The sequence below is a fragment of the Watersipora subatra genome, chromosome 5, assembly GCF_963576615.1.
Source record: "Watersipora subatra chromosome 5, tzWatSuba1.1, whole genome shotgun sequence".
In the NCBI taxonomy this organism is placed as follows: Eukaryota; Metazoa; Bryozoa; class Gymnolaemata; order Cheilostomatida; family Watersiporidae; genus Watersipora; species Watersipora subatra.
Window position 1 is genome coordinate 55,708,570 of NC_088712.1, and position 22,362 is coordinate 55,730,931.

Genomic DNA, 22,362 nt, shown 5'->3' on the forward strand with positions numbered 1-22,362 from the left:
TCATCACATCATTTCAAAGCTTGTCAACCTGTCTGTCTGATCAAGGAAAGTGATAAAGATATTTACTTTACTATCAAGGACAATATCGTAGGTGGACCTAGCATTGTTTTTCACAGACTTCATGAGTCGAAGAAAACACTGATTCGAGAAAGAAAGTTTGGAAAGGAATCCAAACTTTGTGAACTTATTCTAGGAGTTGATGCAAATGCATTATATTTGTGGAGTATGATGCAAGAAATGCCTACTGGAAACCCTAGAATAAGACGATTCGAAAATGGATTTGCATACACTCATTCTCGAAAAAATAGCATGGCTGCTCATGGATGGTTACAATTTTTGACTTGGAAGGACAATATTCAAATCTTACATGAAAACAACGATAAAGAATTTAGAATTGGACAACATAATCTTCCTGTTGATGGATATTGTGAAGAATCGAATACAGTGTTTCAATTTCATGGATGTTTCTGGCATGGACATAACTGTAACAAGACCAAAGGAATAAGTATACATCCATATAAGAATCGACCCATGAGTGAAGTTCTGGAGGAAACGATAAAGAAGGAAGAATATGTTAAAGAACTTGGATATCGTTTAGTAAGAATCTGGGAGTGTGAATAGGACAAGATGATTGAGGATAACACCGAGATTAAGAACTTTATTAGTATCTTCAACGAAGAGTTTTATCCTTCCAATTCCTTTGCCACCGAGGATGAGATTATTCAGCAGATTATAAAAGGGGAGATATATGGATTCATTGAATGCGATATATCTGTTCCTGAAAACTTATACGAAAAGTTTTCAGAAATGAGCCCCATTTTCAAGAATACATCTTTGAATAGAAATCATCTTAGTGAAAGTATGAAAGAATTTGCTGAAAAGGAAGGAATGCTACCTCAAGAACAACGAACTTTGGTGGGGAGTATGTTTGGAGAAAAAATTTTACTACTCACCACTTTAGCAAAATGGTATCTTAATCATGGATTGATTATAACCAAAATATATCAAGTCATAGAATACACCCCTAGAAGAGTTTTCCAGTCATTTGGAGAATCTGTCTCAAATGCTAGAAGAGCTGGTGACAAAGATCCTGACCAAGAGTTGATAGCCACAACCAATAAACTCATTGGAAATTCATCGTACGGGAAAACAATCACTGAGAAATTAAAACATCGAAATGTCAAGTATATTCAAGGAGATTATGAAGCATCCTTGAGAATACGATCACACAGATTTGAATCTTTGGAGGAAATCGTTGATAGCTTCTATGAGTTGACTCAACACAAGCCTTCGGTTAGTAGTATATATTTATTATCTTATTGATATAATTGAATCATAATGAAAAATTTACTTGAGCTAATATATGTAAAGGAATCTAATAGGACTGCATATATATTTATTCAGATGAAAATGGATATACCTGTACATATCGGATTCTCCATATTACAACTGGCTAAACTTCGGATGTTGGAGTTCTACTATGACTTCATGGATAGGTAAGTAATCTCATTTGTATCTTTTAGAAAAAATATGTATAATGGTAAACATTTGAATGATAATTTTTGAAATGGGAGTATTATAATACTAAGATAACAAGAATTAAGGATTGAAATTTTTTATTTTAGATACTTCGACAGAAAGGACTTCCAGTATGTGGCGATGGATACAGATAGTGCCTACATGGCTCTTTCAGCACCTATGGATAATATCGTTAGAAAAGAGATCGCTGATATATACTACAAAGAATATGGAAAATGGTTTCCTAGGATGTATTGCGATCGACACGCGGATGATTTCCAACTCTGTAAATCTGTTCCTACAAAGTTGTGGGAATTACAAAATTGTTGCAAAGAAGTATATCAATATGATATAAGGACTCCTGGTTTATTCAAAGTAGAATTTTCAGGACATGGAATAGTAGCCTTAAATTCTAAGACTTACTTTTGCTGGAATGATGAAACTCATTCTACAAAGCATAGCAGTAAAGGATTAAGTAAAACTACGAATAGTTTTACAAAAGACACTTTTTTTAAAGTATTACATTCAAGATCTCCTAAGGAAGGGGTAAACAAAGGTTTTGTAAAAAAAGACAATAGAGTGTTCTCATACACTCAACTTAGAACTGGATTAACATATTTTTATTCAAAAAGAAGAGTATGTAACGATGGAGTGAGCACAGAATATATTTTAGCATAATTTTTAGAAGTGAATTTGTTGTTAAGTATATATGATAGTAGAGTTTTGCTCCTCGATGTATTATTACTATAAAATTTTATTTTCTTCATTGGCTCTTCTTTTCGTATATACAATATCAATAATATATAACTAAGCTCATATAAATTCAATATACTATCCAATGTAAAATCATTTCGAATGTAGACTTTCTCATAGTAACATGACTCAAAACATTCTGATGGAAAACTCCTAACAGACTCGCAAGATATAGCTGAGACCTTAAATGATCATTTCGTAAATGTTGGTAATAAACTGGCCAATGAGTTGCCACTTTCCGATATTCACTTTTCTAAATTTATGGACAACTGTGTAAATGATATTGATTTTAGCTTCCAGATAATTGACCCCCACCAAACACTGCAAATAATTGATTCTTTCAGTCTTCCTAAAGCAACCGGCTATGATAGAATTTCTCTCCGTGCAATAAAAGAAAATAAACTAGTCCTAATTCCAGTTTTAACACATCTTATAAATCTTGTTATACAACAATCTAATTTCCCAAATTGTTTAAAAATAGCTCGCGTGACTCCATTATTTAAAAAAGGAAATAGAACAGATCCATCTAATTACCGGCCCATTTCCATTCTTCCTGCTTTATCAAAAATTTTAGAGAAATGTTTGTCTTTGCAAATACGGGATTTTTTAGAAACCAATAACATCTTGTCGCCTAAACAATTTGGTTTTAGAAAAGGTAAAAGCACCACTACAGCAATAAACAGTCTAATGGAATTTTTATATACTAATTTAGATCAAAGTAATATAACTCAGGGCGTATTTTTGGATTTTTCAAAGGCATTCGATACGATTAATCACAAAATTTTAATTGACAAACTTTTTTACTACAATTTTAGTGTAAAGTCTTCCTCTCTTATTCAAAGTTATCTCCAAAATAGATTTCAATTTACCAAAACAGATACTGATTGTTCGCAAATGAGGGCAATTACGATTGGTGTCCCACAAGGATCAATTTTAGGACCCCTCTTATTTTTAATTTTTATAAATGACTTAGTAAATGCTGCACCTGCTTTGGATTGTATTTTATTCGCAGATGACACCAATATATTTTCAACAGATAATTCTAAACTCCAAGAGGAATTAAATATTATTAATGAATGGTGCCTATCAAACAGACTCATTTTAAACAACAGTAAAACATTTCAAGTAGTTTTCAAAAATCCGTCTAAAAACACTCAAAATTATAATCTAAGCCTTTCTTTAAACAATTCTCAACTACAAATCAAAGATTCGACTCAATTTTTAGGTATCACGCTAGACAACAACTTGACTTTTAAAAAACACATCCAAAGTCTCATCAAAAAACTTAATTACATATTACTAATATTTCGTTTCATTCGCCCCTACCTAGACAAATCAACCATGATCAATTTGTACTACAGTTTTTTCTATTCTCTTTTAATTTATGGAATCGAGTTTTGGGGCCACGGCAACAAAACTGATTTAAACAAACTTTTAATCATGCAAAAAAAGGCAATCAGAATAATACTCAATTTTAAACCAAATCAAACAGTTTCCAAAAATTTTAAAATTTTAAAAATAATGCCAATTGAAATTTTATTCCAGTATCGCCTGCTAATGTTTTTAACAAATTCTTTCCCCATGGAAGAGTTGCAAGATTTTATGATAGATCATTGTCAAGATACCCGTTTAAAAAGTAAAAATCAATTAAAGTTGAAAAAGTGTTTGTCTTCTAAGGGACAGAGATCGATATTTTTTAGTGCAATGAAATTATATAATAAATTTTTGAGTGATTGTGCGGGCTCTGCTCCGGGTCAGCTGAAGGCGAAGTTGGTAGAGCGCCTGTGGGCGTCCTGGGACTGTCCTTCCTGACTCTGGTGCTCCGGAGTGTGCGCTTATCGCTGATTCTGTTTCTTTTCCTACTGCTTGCTGGGGCTGCCTTGACTCTAGCCTCTGGCTATCTGGCATGTCCTATTGCTACTCTGTGTATTTTTTTACTCATATTGTCATGTTATTATTACGCAATAAAAATCAAATCAAATCAAAATCAAATCAAAGATTTTGTTCCATTCGAGGTTGCAGAAATAATCCCAGATAACATCTTGGTTCATCTTGACAAAAATGAACAAATTCGTACACATCTTACCGAGGAATGTTTATACTACATTCTAGGAACAGCTGCTTTTAGAAAAGTTGTGTCATTGAAAAGATTAAAGTCCAACTGTGTCTGCAGTGCGTTGGAATGCAGGGAATGTTTGGAATCAACATTATGTGTAAAAGAAATATCGATAACACCCTCAGATTTGAAGATGACCTTTGAATGGGTTGATCTTGAAGCTACCATTCGAGAAGGTAAAATTGGAAAAGAGGTTGATTTAGAATGGATTAACAGATTTATCGCGACCGATTTTAAAACGATGGAAGAAACGATTTTTGAAACCGTGTTTTGGAATAGAATTCGGCACTACATGACTCATCCTACTCAACGTGATGAAACGAAACAACTGCTCTTCAGAAGACTCATTCATATAGCACAATTTCCATTAATCGGAGAAAGCGTGGAAGAGGAAATCGAGCATGAAATTGATGATGTAATTATAAATGAAAAATCTGTTGGATGAAAATAAAAAAAAAAGATTCGGAATGATATTAAGTCTACTCCTCTAGATTTCTCCACCATTCTTCAATTTAGCTCTGTTGGTGAAGGAACCAAAAAAAAAAAAATCGAAGAAAACAGAAACAATGTCGGTTATATTTCTAGAGGAGTTTATTCCAGCTCATCTTAAGGATGGACAATTATCAAGAGTGGTTGTAAAGAAAAACACAAAAAAATTCATCAGAAGAGTTACTGAAGAAACTTTTTACTATGTTATCGGATTCTATATCTATAAACGTTTCGTAACATATTTAGAAAGTCGGTGTGGATGCTTCGAGGGAGCTCGAGGATGTCAATATTGTATTAGAATAATGCAAATACGATATGGAAATGAAGGATTGACTCGACAAGAACTTCATGAGACTTTTGCCGAACTCGATATTGGAACGTGTTTGGAATCTGCTCAAATCGGACCAAGGAGTGACAAAGTCCAACTATCATTATTATCCTCACTTGATTGGAACACACCTTCAAACATAATATTAACCGAAACAAGACTTTATCCATATTTGAGAGGAGAAGCCAATGATCAACATGCTACAAATCGTTACTTCAGTGAACTCCTACATATCAATGGGAAGAATTGATAATCATCACAGTTAGACTTTGCATAATTCTTTATATTTAATCACTTTATATCCAAAAAGGATTGACTCATCAAATAGAATTGAATAACTTTTTTTTGTATAGTATTTCAAGATAATTTTGAAGAATGAACTATATATATTATATTGACATACTTTTTTATGCATTTTCTTTGCCTACTTCAGTCAAGAGAGTAGTATTTTAAAAAGACACTATGACTATAATGAATTTGCACATTATAATATTTCTCATTTTACGCTTTACGGGAATAATAAATGGAAATCAAAGAATTCAATATGTTACCGATGCGAATAACTGCTTAAGCAGAACACTCAATGAATTTGAAGTTTCATTACTACTTCCATTCGAAGAAACTACTTTATATCACAAGAATAATGAAACATGCGGAAGAATATTTCCATTGGACTACATTCATTGTGGTTATCCATTACCAGGCAATCACAGATTTGCGTGTAAAGAACTACTAAATGAAGATGAAACAGATGGAAAAAACCTATACCTTAATCCTATAGTGTCAGCTTCATCGGAGCAAGTTCTAACATATTCTGAATGTGAATATTCAGTTCAAAATTCCACAATCGATATTCTAATTGATTTCAAATTATTCTACAGAGGAGAATTATGTGGATATAACTCTACTCTTTCAATGTTGCAATGTCCTCCAGGATCGAATTTTCAAGATATTGACTTTATCTGTAATCTTCAACCTATTTCAAATTCTACTACACCTAAAGATACCTTCATATATGATAATATTGGAAATAATGAAGGATTAGATTTGTTACTTCCTGTTCAGTTTCTCAATTCTTTGGGAAAATCAACTCTTATTTTAGTTCTTCGATGTGACACAGAAATTGATGAAAGATGTATTCCAAAACTTTCCTTTTTAAAACGAATGACAGAATGATTTTTGAATTTTTTGTAACATTTATAGTTTATATTTTATAATAAAAACTTATCTCTCATTCAACCAAATATATAACAATCTCCGGAAAATCAACCCCTCGGTGTCCCAGATATTAACCCCCTCACTCATCCGCTAGGTAATCTCTCGCTCTCCTCGATAATCCGCGAGATCCACTCTGGAAAACCATCCAGCCCTCGATGTCCCAGATATTCACCCCCACTATTCCACCGATAATCGGCGACGATTCGCCCGACTAATCCGTGACGATTCCCCCGACTAATCCCGCGATAATCCGCGTTCAATCGGATGACTCATCCCCCGCTAATCCGATGACTCATCCACAGATAATCCGCCGATTACGCCAGGAGCGGATCCGTAACCCCTCGAATTCAACCCCCTACTCTACACCACAATTTCCCCCCAAACCCCAACATCTCATTCAACTCCACACGATTCAATCTACACCCCTAGCCAATTTAATTCACAACCCCCCCCCCTTTTTCTATCCCCCCCCCCCGCTGGATCCGTCACTTTTATGTGTAGATCTGCTCTCTATATACTACTACCGCTTCAATTTTTCTCAAGAATAGGGTATCCAGACGGTCTCGCCTGTCACTCAAAGAAAGAATTTCATTTTCGTCGCGGCGTTCTGTTATACTAGCTCTTTTACGGAGCCAAAAAATCATTCACCAAAGGTTACCAAATAAAACCCCATCCAATATTATAAGTTAAGATTGATTAAATCAACTTTAAACACAAGAATAATTATTTATGATATTGAATATATTAATTTTAGTAAATAATAACAAAAAAAATGGTTTCTAGTCAAATATAACAAATGGTAAAGTACAGACCTTTGCTCATTCTGTTTCTCCTGACACGACCAGACTCCACAAGTTCTTTGAGTGTTTCCATGATCCAAATCTATGGGACTTAGTATTGTAGTTTAGTTGTCTTGCGTAGCGTTGTGTTCAAGTTGTTAGTGCTGAAGAATTGTCACGCAAAATAATAAATATTTATCCCTTCGGAAGCGGTGCTGTCCGAATACAACGGAGCACCTAACAAAAAATCCAAGGCTCAGCATAGATATAAATATTAAACGCAACTTTCCATTGGGTGCAGAATCATTAGGGACAATTCGACCGCATACGTCGTAGAACGCCCATCGACGAGATCAGGCGACCATGAAGCACGACCAAATTCGTGGATAAGCTACATGCCTCTATCGACCATTTTGAGCGTATGAACTGCGGTATGGGCTGGTTTTTTTGACATCTTACTCCATCATTGAAATACAATTTTGCATCAAAGAATTTTGCATTAATCTGTGTAGAAACTTTTAATTGACAATTTGCTCCCAACTTTTCCAACTTTATCCAAAAAGCAAAAATTGCATCAGGCTGTAGATGGTCATATTTCCTTACTTTCTAGAAAACTACATAAATTAAGTTCTTTAAATGAATACCTTTCTGCGTCATTCTATTTCATTGCACGAAGTCGACAACAAAAATTGGCAATGAATATTTAATACTAGCATGGGTCAGCTAGTAGAATTGTGATGAAAAACTAAAGTAGGTGAATTTAGAAAAAAATTAAAATGGTTGAAAAACAAACTGCATTACAGGGGTGGATTTAACTATAGGTCTTTCTACTAAGCTCAAGTGGATTGTAAACTCAGTGTAGTTTATATTTATCAAGATCATAACATGAGTTACTGCACAAAAGTAGACTTTAATTGGTTTACATTCAAAAACATTTACCAAGACCAGCAAACGAAAACGCTCTACTAATTTTAAACTATTCTTCATAACAATTAATTTGATGAAATATATTTTTTGTAGCTTTGAATTTTATCAAAATCATATTTATTTATATAAGAAACAAAATTAATCTAGTCATTTAATTTAACTTTAATAGTTCTCTCCCTTTATTCTCCCCGGTTTAGCTACACTCCTTGCATTTACTAATATTAGTAAGGGTTGTGCCTTTGTTATAGTTTCTTGAGTGTGCTTTAGGAAAGAACTTCCTCCTCCATATACCTAAGCATATTACAGCTTACTACAGCATATCACATCTAATCGCATCATATCACATTTTACAGCAGCTTATCGCAGAGAATTACAGAGTATAGGTGAGTAAACATATACTTCTGTTTTCTTGGTAATACTTAATAATTGTTCTTCTACCATGTTTTATTATACCAACCTGGATATGTTCTTATATATTGTTATTTATCTGTATTTTTGAAGTAATTTAAGAATCATACAATATACACCTGATTGATATTCTACAGAATAAACTATAAATCAATTGTAATTGTATATGGGGTCACTCGCTCCGGATATCTAACAATTTCAAAGTATCTGCAGTTTGAGCACAGACAATAAACTGGATATCTGATGCATTCTACAATAGCACTTTAGCTCTGGTTGGTGATCACATGATTAACCACCTTCACACATACATTTAAAAAACTTTAGATACAGACCTGTTGAATCACTGATTTAAAACAAATACCAAAACTTTATAATTCATTTTTGATACGCTTAACATTGAACAAACATATACATTTTGTTTACCAAGAGCTGTTTGCTACCTGCAGTGACAGTAACCAAAACTCATTAAATGCATCTAAATTGTTATAAACAAGAGCTGAGACAAAGTAGTATTTTATTTGATTATGTAAGGCCAAAGAAAACTGGCAGATATGAACTTCAAAAAAGTGCTCATAAATAAAAGTAGTTTTAGAACATCTTTGGGTTGAAAGAGGGCAAGTAAATATCTTTAGTAGACACGAATAAGATTTACAGAATACAAAAGTACAACGTTTGAGCTTGTTTATTTGTAATGAGAATAGATGATTTAAAAGTAACCTAAATTGACTTGGCATATTGACTTGATAATACATACAAGTTGCTACAAACTTAAGAGTGAACATTAAATTAAGCTAAAATTAATCCGCAAGTTTTGGTAAACCATGTTGTCTGCACACAATAGTGTGTAAATTGGGAACATGATCTTGACCTTTAAAAATGTTTAATTTTTTAAAGATTTACCCAGTCTTAATGTTAATTTAATCCGATATAAAGAGAGAAATACCGAGTAGGCAATAAAGAGTGGAGCATATATTCCTAATACACGTGCATCTAATACCCTTATTTATCTAATACACATACACACCTAATACCCATATTTATTTCATACACACATATATACATATATATATATATATATATATATATATATATATATATATATATACAATACACATACATCTAATACACATACACATCTAATACACATATACATCTAATACCCATGTGCACTTAATATGCATACGCATCTAATAAGTATATACCATAAAACCTTTACTTGAACAGCATCTCTATTTGAACGCCACCTCTTTTTGACACTTACTATAAGAGAATGATTGAAAAATAAAGGGCTGCCCTCTATTTGAACGCCACCTTTATTTAACTGTCACTTTGACAAACTTTGACTTTTATGAACCCATAAAATCAAATGATCAATAGAAAAGCATTCACAAAATTGTATTATTAATGGACAGTTTACATCAATAACAATCAATTATTTTGGTGTCCAACTCCAAAGCCTTTCGCTTTTTTATTAGAATTTTAAAAGCATTGCCATAGAAATAATTAGTAACTGTCTCAAGCTAATAGGAGTTCCTTGTTTAATGTGAACTTAATACTTCAACGTACATGTACATGTATATAAAAATGGTTTACATTTACGATGGTAGATAAATGACTAGTTTTACGCCAAAAGTTACATTTAGCTAGCAAAACATCTATGCGTTGCATTTGTCTTAAATGCAATGCGTAAGTTTTGTTCTGCCAAAAAGTTGTTTGGACGCTATTATCAACTAGCTCAGCAGTACAAAAGAAAAGTTGAGGTCAGAAGACATTTTGGAAGGTATTGAACAACCAAAAGACGTTTGTTCCATCGAAAGCAACAATCAGAACACAGGTATCCGAGCAAACGATGCAAATATTTTTGTTTTAAAAACGATAATTTTTGTTTCTGCCTGTAATATAAGTATGATGCATTTATCTTATTTGTTCATGAGTATACATTTGTAGCATTTAATAGATATTATTACATACTGTAACTTATACATTTTCAGGTTCATAGCACAAAATTATTTGATAACATCAGCGTGGTAATTTAATCTTACAATGGATAGACGCTCGTAACTCCTCTTCTATTGCACATAAAAACTAGTTTTGGCTGCAAACTGTAGTCAACGTATCAATAAATGCAATGAGTTTTTATGCAACATTGTTAAATATAGATATTAAATAGAAATATTTCTTCAAACTTAGAATGAAATATAAATTGACAGCTTCAACAAATTGCAAAGCAGGACACAGGTTACAATACCATCACAGATTAATTGCAAACAGTAGATGTCAAGTGGTAGAGATATTTCTCGGTTTCTCAATTCATATTTATTTAGAGATCTTTTGACAAGTCGGGGTAAGTTAGTAAATGTATTGCATTCAAAAGGTTTAAATCACTTCACCAAAAAAAAAGGGCAAAATGTAGGCGACATTTTCTTCACCCGTAAAAGGGCTAAACTTATCTTCCCATAGTTCTGAGGAGCCATTTGAAGAATATAACTCCAGCCTCTATTTGAACGCCACCTCCAATTGACCACCACTATAGAGGAAGGGTTGAAAGATAGAACACCACGGTGTTCAATTAAAGGTTTTGCGGTACATATATCACACATATACATCAAATACACATACATCTAATACGCATATACATCTAATACATATATATATATCTAATACACTTTTACATATAATATGCATATTATGCGCATATAATGCACATACACATCTTATACACATATACGTGTGCATCTAATGCCATCTCTTTTTAAGTTTATTAAGCTACTTTTCAAAGTGATACTTTGTTGTTTTATGTTAAGTAGACATGAAGCTTTTAGACTGGCTCATGTATTATGGAGACTTAATATCTCTATAGTGAGGGACAGTTATCCTTGTCATGAGAGATCATTACTGCTGCTGCATGGCTCAATCTAAACTTGGACAGATTGTCCATGCATTTACAATCAGACTGGCTCTATGTTCTTCATATTCCAAACCTCAAACTCTGTTACTGACTCACTCTTCATAAAAGTTTTATTATCACTGACTTGACTGAGAACCACAAGCAGATCTTGCAAAAAATCTTATGTGTGCAATTTATAGCTGTTTATTTGTATTGTTTTTTTTGCCAAACCACAAATTTAGTGATTAATCAGAGATACTAAAGAGTAGCACAGTGGTCTATCAATACAAATTTTAGTCATTTCACTTTTTCCCAAAGCCTACCATCCACCTTCATTCTTCATATTTAGACTGTCTACAATTTACTCTCATTTTCAGTCAAATTACTGAACCAAGTCTAATCTGCAAGACAGCTACGGTAAACAATCTCTTGTAGTAAAACTGTTTTAAACAAGGTAATTGTAAAGGTTTCTAAACGAATATTCTTTTCTCTGTCGATTTTGAGGAACTTGATATACCAGTAATCAACAAATAAGTGTGATTACCAACTCAGATAATCTTGAATTCAAACTGTTTTGTTTCCATTGCAAGCTGCTTTTATTTATTGTATATTTTCAATAAATATAAAAAGGCTTTAGTTCAATTAATTTCATGAGCCCAGAATTGCTAGATAAAGGATTACTCATTCGTTTATTTATTAAAAACACTTAATTCTTATAATCACGGTTGTGACTATTTCGAGAAAAATCACAACTGCTAAAAAGTACTCACAGATGCCCAGATGTAAAATGTGTAGTAGCTTCATTAAATCTTTGTCTGATTGTCAGTTTAGTTGAAGTAGCAGTGCAGTAGCAGCCACAAGCATGCCACAGCTACGCAGTACGCAGAATAAATTTGCTGTACTTTTTCTGCTTCTCAGTATCCAGTATGCAGTATGCAGTATACAGTATATGTGCAGTACAACTAGTTTCTAATGAGCAGTAAGCAAAATTAGAGCAGTAGGGGTTTGCCTACTGCAGAGTATGCAGTGATGAAAGCAGTGAAAATGTTGCTAGTCTATATTCTATGGTGTTAGATATTTGTTCTTTGAGCTATTTGTTTTTCTATTATCTATTGGGCAATAGCAGTAATAACACTATTAATTTTAACAGTAATAAAAGGTCGTAAGCTACTAAACTGATATAATAGTAGTGTCAAATCATCTGAATGGAACACGCTCAACTTGTCAACCATGCTAATATAAAGAAGACCAAAAAGCATCTAACTTATCTTGCAACATATTTGTGGCCTTGTTATGGCATCAGATGATGTACATGTAAAGTTTTATGCTAATTGATTTGATCAAGTGTTATGAAAACATATAAACAAATGTTATGACATAATTTTTTTCTCAGTAAAAAAATTTATTTGATGCCGAAAAAGTTAATGATAGCGAAAAAGTTAATGATAGCGGGTAACCATTATTAAAAAATCAATGTAAGACATTAGTTTTCTTTAATGGGTAAATCAGAAACTTTTTTGGTAAAATCTTGCTGACTTCAAGTGGCACTAGTTAAATCTTAGCGATCAAGTGTAAGACTAATCAACTATGCCTGTTATTGCAGTCATAGCGTGCGATTATCAAACAATAGCTGCATCATGTCGGTGTACACTCTCTTATCGTGAGAAAAAAACTGGACAAAAAAGGCTGTGTGCACCAGTTCTGTTGAATTTCTTCTATGAATGTTCACACTCGACTTTTCTTCAATTGCAAGTCATTGCCACTGTACAAAAGGAGCTGTCAAAAAAAAACTATTAGCTAACATGTTTAACATGATTTGAGTTTTAGTTGTTAAAATTAACTTGGTGTAATGTCATTGCGTTTGCTTTCAATCTGAGTTGTGCGCATATAAGCCAGATCTCAAAATTTGATAAAAAAATTGGCATTCTAGAACCGGTTTATATGCAGGGATATACGGTAGTTATCAACAATAGTAGTGACTGAAAGGAAGCTTTCAGATATGGCAGAGTTATCTAAACTTACTACAGTGGTGCACAACTTCTAAACTTTAATTGATTACCGAGTTGCTGTAGATCACCACTGAAGAAAGAGTTATCTTCTGAAATGTTTCCTCTTTGAGAACTACTGATAGTTGTTACTACTCACAGAAGACAGCAAGTTTTTAAGTATTCTGAAACTCTTTGAGCTACAGAACTCTTTCATAGTGAAACTATCACATTTAAACTTTTACTCATTAACCTAAAGTGAAGTTAATGAATTTATTGTATTTTTAGGTGTGAGATATGCGAGTACAGTGGAATGTTTCTCTAGTATTTGTTACATTGCTGACAGGATTTCAAGGTAGGAAATTGTTAAAACATATGAAGTGTTATTTTTATGATTTATGACTAAAAAGCAATATCATAAGTTATTTTACTTCTTTTGTGTCAACTTATTCTGTCAAAGTCTCAATTTTTCATGTAAAATATATATTTAATTGACCACAACAACAGTGAGATTATTAACTTTGGTAGTGCTGAGTCTAATGCTTATTTTTTTTCGATAGCTTTATTTTTACTATAAAATAATTATCATTAAGAAATACATCTATAAATAACAGCTATAATATTTATTATATTGTTAATAATAGCACGAGTTTAATTTTAAAAATGTCTGTTTAAAATGATTTTGTAGCTACAAAAATAGTGTAAAAATTATATTAATAATGGCAAATCTAGCAATAACAACATAAAATATTTCGTAAAATATTTGTGTAACTAGAAAAACACACAAATACCTTTATTAGAATAAGTTTGACTTGAAAATGACATAACAAAAAGTTTTTAAAAATAATAAAACTCAAGCCTAGCGTTAAGCAAATGAACTCTCTTGTCATGCTGTAATACAAAGAACAGGTTGGATTCTAGGTGAATTTTCATATAGTTTTTCAAGCATAACACTAACATATAGATGATCGCTGTGATTCTCTGTTATCAGCAATTTGTAGTTGTCATCTCATGTAGTTGGTAAAATCAAGAGCACAAAATTATTTTAAAGATTTTACACAAATTGCACAGCAACATATAAAATCATACAATGGTTAATTGGTATAGCTACTGGGGTGTTTATTACCTGTGCATAGTACAGTTTCTGAGTTGTCATCTCTTGTCTCTAAGATAATCTCAGTGTTTGCTATAGCTGATTGACTAAATCATAAAGTCATTAAGTTGCTACAGACATAAATCTCTGATGTTATATAGATGTATTAACATAAATTGAATGAAAATGTTTTTCTGTCTACAATGTAGTTGTCTTTATTATGTTTACCTGATTTTTCCTGATTCTAAGCTCTTCTATTTTTCATCTGAAAAATAAGCAACAAATTTACTACCAAATGTATCATAAAAGCAAGAAGTTATTTTGCTTCATATAGTGAGCCCATTAACCAAGTAGACAGAAAAAACATCTGCATCCCACTACCAGTACATGTTAGAGTTATTGACTCATCCTTGTGGAAAGAAGGATACCCTGTAGAATCTACAGACAATTTAACTTTGTCTCCTACAAACACATCATTTTTATTTATAAAAAAGGGCGACTAAACTGCTCTTTTTCTGGTAATAATTGAAGCTTTAAGGCAGTAAGTTTACACATTAGGCTTGAGGTGCCATTTTTGCTTCTGTGCGCAAAAGCTTTCATGACCCGAGTGCCATTTTAGGATTTCTGCATATCTTGCAGTAGCTCAGAATATATGAAACATAATGACTGGTGAATGAGCCTAATATATTTTAAAAAGCATCCAAAAACCTGATATTTTCACAGTAAAAATATATTTATATATCGTATAAATCAGTTTAAACAGTCAAGACTAGTATTGAATTACAAGTGGTAAAAAAGGGGTATCAGCAAAATGGTATGCTCTTTATACCTATGATGCAAAGGGTATTTAAATATTTATTAGGACTTTCAAAACGTTGTTATAAATCATTTCATTCAAGTTTTCTCACACTGTAAACTTCTAAACATTGACAAAATATTAAAAATAAATGCTATATTTGTTGGTAATTTGTGAGCTCACCTATAAAAAATATCTGGCAAAGGCAATCAACTGAAACTCTTTGTTTTGACAAACAAGACTTTGATGCTTTCTTTGTAACGCTGTTACAGTGTTTTTGGTTTAAATTTGAGACTTTTGTTGACCAAAATGATTGTCTTTTACTATAGAAAGTTTCTGCTATTGTTACATTTTGTATGCTACAAATTAAGTTGTTAGCCAATCTTACATTTTCAGAGCTTTACTTCTGGTTGGTTTTAAATTCATATTGAGTTATGTAACTCTAAATTGGTTTATTTTACTGTTTTCAAACTGCGTTAAATGTTATTTGAACCTTTCTAACAGCAAGGTGAAATAGCTGCCATTTATGCAATGGGAACTAGAGCCCCGACAGTTGTATTTTTATTTTAAAAACCAATCTTTTTTGTATTCGGCATCATCTTGATTTGCTACAAGGTCACCAAAAACAAGTACCATTAGTCATATTCTGAGGTTGAAAGAGTTCTTATTATACATTTTCAATACGGGCTAGTTAGAATAAGGAACAACAGAGCGAGAGTCAAGACTTATTATTGCATTTCTGAGTACAAAAATGTGGGACAGAAGCATTTGACGCAACAAACAATGCGGCAGTCAAAGGGTTAAAGCAATTATTGATAATAATACTGTAACTGAAAATTAGGTATTCCTTTTGTATCTAATTTTATAAAATTTGCATAAATATGTAAAAAAGGTTCACATAGTGTTTATTATCTTTAATAAGGTACATATTAATAAATTTTTAAAGTTATACTAGCAATAAATTATGTTTTAAATTTTATTACGGCTTTGATTCAATTTTTACGATAACCATAGCCTTTCTAACATTCTTTCCATCTGTCCAAAGCCTAGCTAAGAGCATTCGAAAAAAATTCCACAACACGAAAACCGAACAAAGGTATTCAGATTCAGAGTCAGAGGCTCTACTACAGCACCATTCAGCCACTTTGCCACACGCTGGAATAATCATGCACATAGTCACTACACAATGTGATCTCTAACGGCTCACAGAACTTCCAGTGTATTAGTTACAAATAATTGCTGATGAAAATAAAATTTACCGAGAGATACTTCTACAGAAAAAAAGTATAATAAGAGTTGGTACTACCAAAACTAATGGTCCCACTAATTCTATAACTAATTAAAAGAAACGTAGCTAACATAGAGAGCAGACTATTTAATAATATGTTTATATAAAAAGAGCGTAATAGATAGGTCAGAAGTTTAAGACATTTTTACTTTGAACTCCTGTTGGCAATGAAGCAAATACAAAAAAATTCCCACAGCACTAGCTTATCTTGTCTACAAAAACATAATAAATTCATTAACTTAACATCACCATAGAACTTGTAGTTTGGTTAAAGTAATTAGAACACCTAGTTAACATTCAGTACAAGGTTTATGCAGAGTCAACAAAATCATATTGCACAAAAAACTGTCACGAAGCTGACCAGTAAGTAACCATACTCAATATTTACCATACTTCAGTATTTATTGCTTCCTGGCCAAATATATTTATTAAAATATTCTTATTAAAATATTATATTTGTTTATATCAATATGTATTAAATTATTATTTCTTAAAATATTCAGGAGTCACATTTAAAATGTAACATATTTATTATGAAGTAGGTGTTTGGTATTATAGAAAAAGACTGAAAGATGAAATGTGTAGACTTTTAGAATATCCTTGTTTACAAGAGCTATAATTGCAGGCTGTGTACTGCCCTTAGAACCTTGGATTTTGTATAGTAATTTAACTACAAGAGAGAGAGAACTATAGTCATTGTAGATATGAATCAATAGGGTTAAGTGTAGGAGTAAGCAAATTGCAGAGTAAGCAAATTAAATACAATCTGGTGTTTTGGTGGACCTCAGTGCTACTCTTCAGTACCTCTCACTAATCGCTAAAGTGTGGTTTGGCAAAAAACAATAGAAATAGATGGCTATAACTTGCATACATTAGCTTTATTTCGAGACCTGCTTGTGGTTTCTGGTCAAGTCAGTAGTAATAATTATTTAATGAGGCTTGAGTCAGTAACAAAACTGGAGCTAAGGAATGTGAAGAATGTAGAGCTAGTCCGATTGTGAACGTTGTGGCTGCTTCTTCTTCTTGTGGCAGCTGACAAAATTTTTTTATAAGCTAAAAACCTCTCTTTGCTCCTTGTTACATATAACAGTTTCATGTAATGCAAATTGCCCTCAAATAAAGTTCATCTTTTAGAAGCTAATTATTGAGACCGCTTCTACAGCCTTAAGGATTTTTTATCATTGGCGAAGAATCAGCATTATTTTGTCGACGTGTCATTTTAAACAAACAAGTAGGTCTTCATCAGTAGAGATAAAACTGATGCAAGGAATTGATTGAATTGAAAAGTTGATTGAAATGGCTGATTGTAACAATTTCATTTCGATATTTTTCATTTTCAATGTAAGCTCTCTACTCGTAGCTAAGCTGAAGGTCTGGAGTTTGAATCATGAATTCTGTACTGATTTTTCCATCTTTCTTCTGTGACTTTGAACAGACAGCCTGACACAGCTCTGCATATAGTAAAGATAGAAGTATCATCAGCATATCAATTATCCATTATGAACACTAAAATATGTGGTTGCGTCAAAAAGGTCGATTTAAGGAAATTAAGACCAATAAAAGGCTAAAACATCAGCTACATTTCGATGTCATTTTTGTCTTTGTAGACCAACCCTGTCCAGAGATATATGCGTTTGAATGATGCCATCTTTTTAAAAGCTCAGATTCTAGCGGGTGCTTTATTAGTGGCGTAACGAGTGATGCATCTGAAAAGAGTCTATGAGCGATAAATATAAGATCTCTTCATTAGCCAATCGTCAGCACAAAATCTTTATATAGATCATATTAAATATTATCACTCGTAAAATGGGTTGTCTGTGATTTTGAGGATTCTGGTTATTAGGGATCTTACTCTTTTACTAGTTAGTCACAGGCATTGACTAGTTAGTAGATTCTACTAGCCACGTGCATTGATATCGATATTTAATTGATATCATTAATTTACTGAATTACTGCATCGACACATTTTATTGACGAACAACAGAATTGTAATAATGTGAAGGTGACTCAAAGTTTTCTGAGCGTCAGGTGATTAAAGATTGGGGCAGACCAGTTATGGTTAGAGCTGACAGGTGTCAACAGCGTTATGCTGCAGAGAAAGATAGGATAATGGAGGTAAATTTATCTTTAACTATGAGTATCCTTTGCATATATTCTAAACTAACTGTAATAATTTTATTAGTGAAGAATACATCTACTAATAAGTAAAATAATAACTTTTTGCCCTCACAAATCATCGTTTCACAATGTTTTATTGGTTCATCTAACTATATCACTTGCTTAAAATTCTTTTTGGCATTTTTGGCTAGTAAATTAGATTTATGATTATAATTTATGTTCATTTCTCACTGGTAGGAAGTGAGGAACATCGATTGATCAATGCTCATCTTCAACTCTCAGAAACCAAGCTTCGAATTGTTAGCTTTGGATATTTATGCTTTTGTTAAACATTTATTCATTTTGAAAATTTCACTCGCAATCTAACTCTCAAATTGAAAGCTTTCAGTAGATACACATTAGAACGACGTATATATGAATGACAATTGTTTTATTGTTACAGGATGTTCATGTGGTTCACTAGGGGAGCAGTCGTATAGGTCTGGAAACTGCCATAAATGGGAAAGAGAGACGTGAATGTGTGCTGCACAAACCATAATGTTTTGTTTGAGTTTGCTGCAGTAGATTAATTTGTCCTATTATATGAATTGAAACTATGTGAATGGCCACGATTTGGATGGATGGTTTAATAAAACTTTACGCTGCGACAAAATTTTTTTGGCTTGTAAAAATTATATAATAAAATAATATTGTTGAAGACAATGCAAAACATGATTTGCAGAACATATTGAATACATCATAGCCCTGTTGCCATCTGTGCTGAAACTTTCTCTGATGAATGAATTTATGAAGTGTAATCCGAGTTGTATTGGCTGGTACCTTTGCATAGCTCAACTCAATTTCAACGGACTAAATATTAAATTCAAAAAATGTTATGCTCCATCCTACTAAATAAAAACAGATGGGTCCACAAACCCTCAACCAGGTGCAAAAATGGCTTTGGTAATCCTTTGCCAGAATAGGTGGGTTAATTTATTTCAACAAAATTGATGTTGTTTTGCATTCACTATTTCGGTCAACTCATAAAACCATTCCTTTTGTACTTGAATTAACTAATTGAATGTGACTAGCAAATTTTTCTACAAATTGATGAGACTAGATGATAATGACTAGATAACGTTGACTATACATACTTTTTGGAATGCAATTGCCTTCACCATATATTCGAAGATATTATTTTCAAAGATGGCAGCTTGCTTATTTAGTTTAGTAGCTAGTTTCCGATGTGAGTAGTAACTGGGAACTTAGCTGATACAGAGTCTGCGATGAAATAAATTAACTCGAGGACCTAATTAGGCCCTCCCATAGACCAGCAGAATCGTAGTCGGTACTGAGATGTTTACACAGCATTTAGAGAAAGCTAATATGACAAGTTTAAAATTTTTCTTATTTGAGGCGTTTGAGACATTCATAATAATGTATTTGTAGCTAGATTTAAAATTTCATTCTAGCCAACATGAGCAAATGCAAAATAAGATTTATGTCAATAGAGCGGCATACGACTAGACTTTTATTGCAATAGCCGATGTGAATACGAGAGATAGAGACCGGTTGTATCACTCATTACATCATTTGGGCAAGTATGGGCATGTTTTTTTGGCCTGAGTGTTTCACCACGATCAACTTTTTTCGATTTTAATCTTCAAATATCTTGACAATGAGGTTGCCTAACACAACAAACAACATATCAACTGATCGACAAAAAAATGCTTTCTTTTAAAATCAACTCAAATTTGACGCAACCACATCTTTAACCAATTGTCATTGTAAAAGCTTTCTTGCAATCTTTGAATAGCTATAATCATTCGACCAAATAATATTTACTCCATAAAGATCAACTGAATACAGTATAACAAAAATTTTTGTTCAAGAAATTAGTTAAATATATATATATATATATTCAATCAATTTCTTGAATTTAAAAAGGCTACTTTCAATAACTATATTATAGTCATTGAACTGAAGCCTTTTTATAATCATTGAAAATAAACAATAAATAAAAGTAGCTTGCAATGGAAACAAAGCAGCTTGAATTCAAGATTATGTGAGTTAGTAATCACACTTATTTGTTGGTCACTGGTACTTCAGGTTTCTCTGCATTGACATAGAGATGCATGGTAATTTAAATACCTATACAGTTACCAAGTTTTTGAGAGTTTTACTAAGAGACTGTTTACTGTTACAGCTGTCTTGCAGATTAGACTTTGTACAGTAATTTGACTTAGAATGAGAATGAATTGCAGACAGTCTAAATATGAAGAATGAAGATAAATGGTAGGCATTGTGAGAAGGCGAATTGACTAAAAAGTGTATTGATAGACCACTGTGCTACTTTCCAGTATCTCTCACTAATCACTAAAATTGTGGTTGGACAAAAAAGCAATACAAATAAACAGCTATAAATTGCACTCATTGACTTTTTGCGGAGGCATGCTTGTGGTTCTCTCTAAAGTCAGTAATAATGAATCTTTAATGAGACATGAGTCAGTAACAGAGCTTGAGGTAAGGATTGCGGAGAGCATAGAGCCAATCTGATTGTAAACGTATGGACAATCTGTCCCAGTTTTAAATGACCGTACAGAAGCAGTAATGATCTTTTATGCCGGTGACCACTGTCTTTCTGTATGGAGATATTAATATCAATAGTATTATATACAAAGGCATCTTTCAATATCTAAGTCTACCTAGCATGGAACGACTAAGTGTGACTTTAAAAGGTAGCTTACTAAACTCCAACAGAAAGAAAGGTGTTAAATCTAAGAAGAAAACAAAGACAACTGATGATACCTTATATATAGCTTTATTTAACACCAGCTAAAAGCAGACATTTACATGACCTTATAATATCAACACACACCTTCATGACCGCTTGATAAAAGCTTACACTTTAGTGACCCTTTGCTATAAAATTACCTTTTCGTGACCTTCTGTTGATGAGGTTGCTAGAGAACCATGGCTAGTCTTTTAGTGAGTACAACCATGTGTATTAAATGTAATTGTGTCAATTTTTACTGCCTAATAGCTATTAATCTACAGACATGTGAGGGATTTAATATTGATGCTGCGAGATGCTTTAGATTTCAGATCGCTATTTCTAAAGACCACGTGTTCACAGTTCACATTTTATTGTGTAAAAATGATGTACTTTATAAGATTTGCTATTGAATTTTAGCCTGATTCAATAGTTGCTGTGAATTGTAGCAACTCTTCTAGTGATGCCAGCTATATGGATAAATTAAATATAATGGTAATCTGTTGATATTTTGCTGATTCAATTGAATTAAATTTTACATTAACTATTTCATGGTGATTAAAAGCACATAAATGTTTATATTTTGATTTTAGGTGAATTCTAACTGTGCCTAAGGAGCTTATTTATTAACTTTCTTTTTAGCTAAAAGCAACTCTAGAAATACTTTGCTCTAAGAACAATTCATTAATTTTATATCTGCATTTTTGTTTGATCCCTTACTCCATCAGATAAAATACAGTTTTGCATCAAAGAATTTTGTATTAACCTGTGCAGAAACTTCTGACAATTGACAATTTGCTCTCAACTGCTTTAAATTTATTCAAAAAAGCAAAAATTGCTTTAGGTTATTATAGCCTAATGCAATTTTTGCAATTATAGTAGATTAGTAATTTATTATTTAGATTAT

At 32.5% G+C, this 22,362-nt stretch overlaps 1 protein-coding gene and 1 long non-coding RNA gene across 2 annotated transcripts in view; both read left to right on the forward strand.

Moving 5' to 3' along the window:
• LOC137397001 (uncharacterized) overlaps nt 1–22,362 on the forward strand; it is a 113,127-nt gene that overhangs the window by 73,298 nt on the left and 17,467 nt on the right. The gene's annotated exons all lie outside the window — the stretch shown is intronic.
• Nucleotides 1,003–19,241, forward strand: LOC137396672 (uncharacterized). The gene is made up of 5 exons (XM_068082987.1): nt 1,003–1,293; nt 1,405–1,496; nt 1,626–1,978; nt 18,588–18,700; nt 19,167–19,241. The coding sequence occupies exons 2-5, from the start codon at nt 1,405–1,407 to the stop codon at nt 19,239–19,241; spliced, it is 633 nt and encodes a 210-aa protein (XP_067939088.1). The 5' UTR covers nt 1,003–1,293.

Coding starts and splice junctions, on each gene's coding strand:
- LOC137396672 (XM_068082987.1), top strand. CDS start 1,405: ATGAAAATGGATATACCTGTACATATCGGATTCTCCATATTACAACTG. Junction 1,497..1,625: donor TACTATGACTTCATGGATAG/GTAAGTAATCTC, acceptor TTTTTATTTTAG/ATACTTCGACAGAAAGGACT. Junction 1,979..18,587: donor AACTCATTCTACAAAGCATA/GCAGTAAAGGAT, acceptor AATAATGTGAAG/GTGACTCAAAGTTTTCTGAG.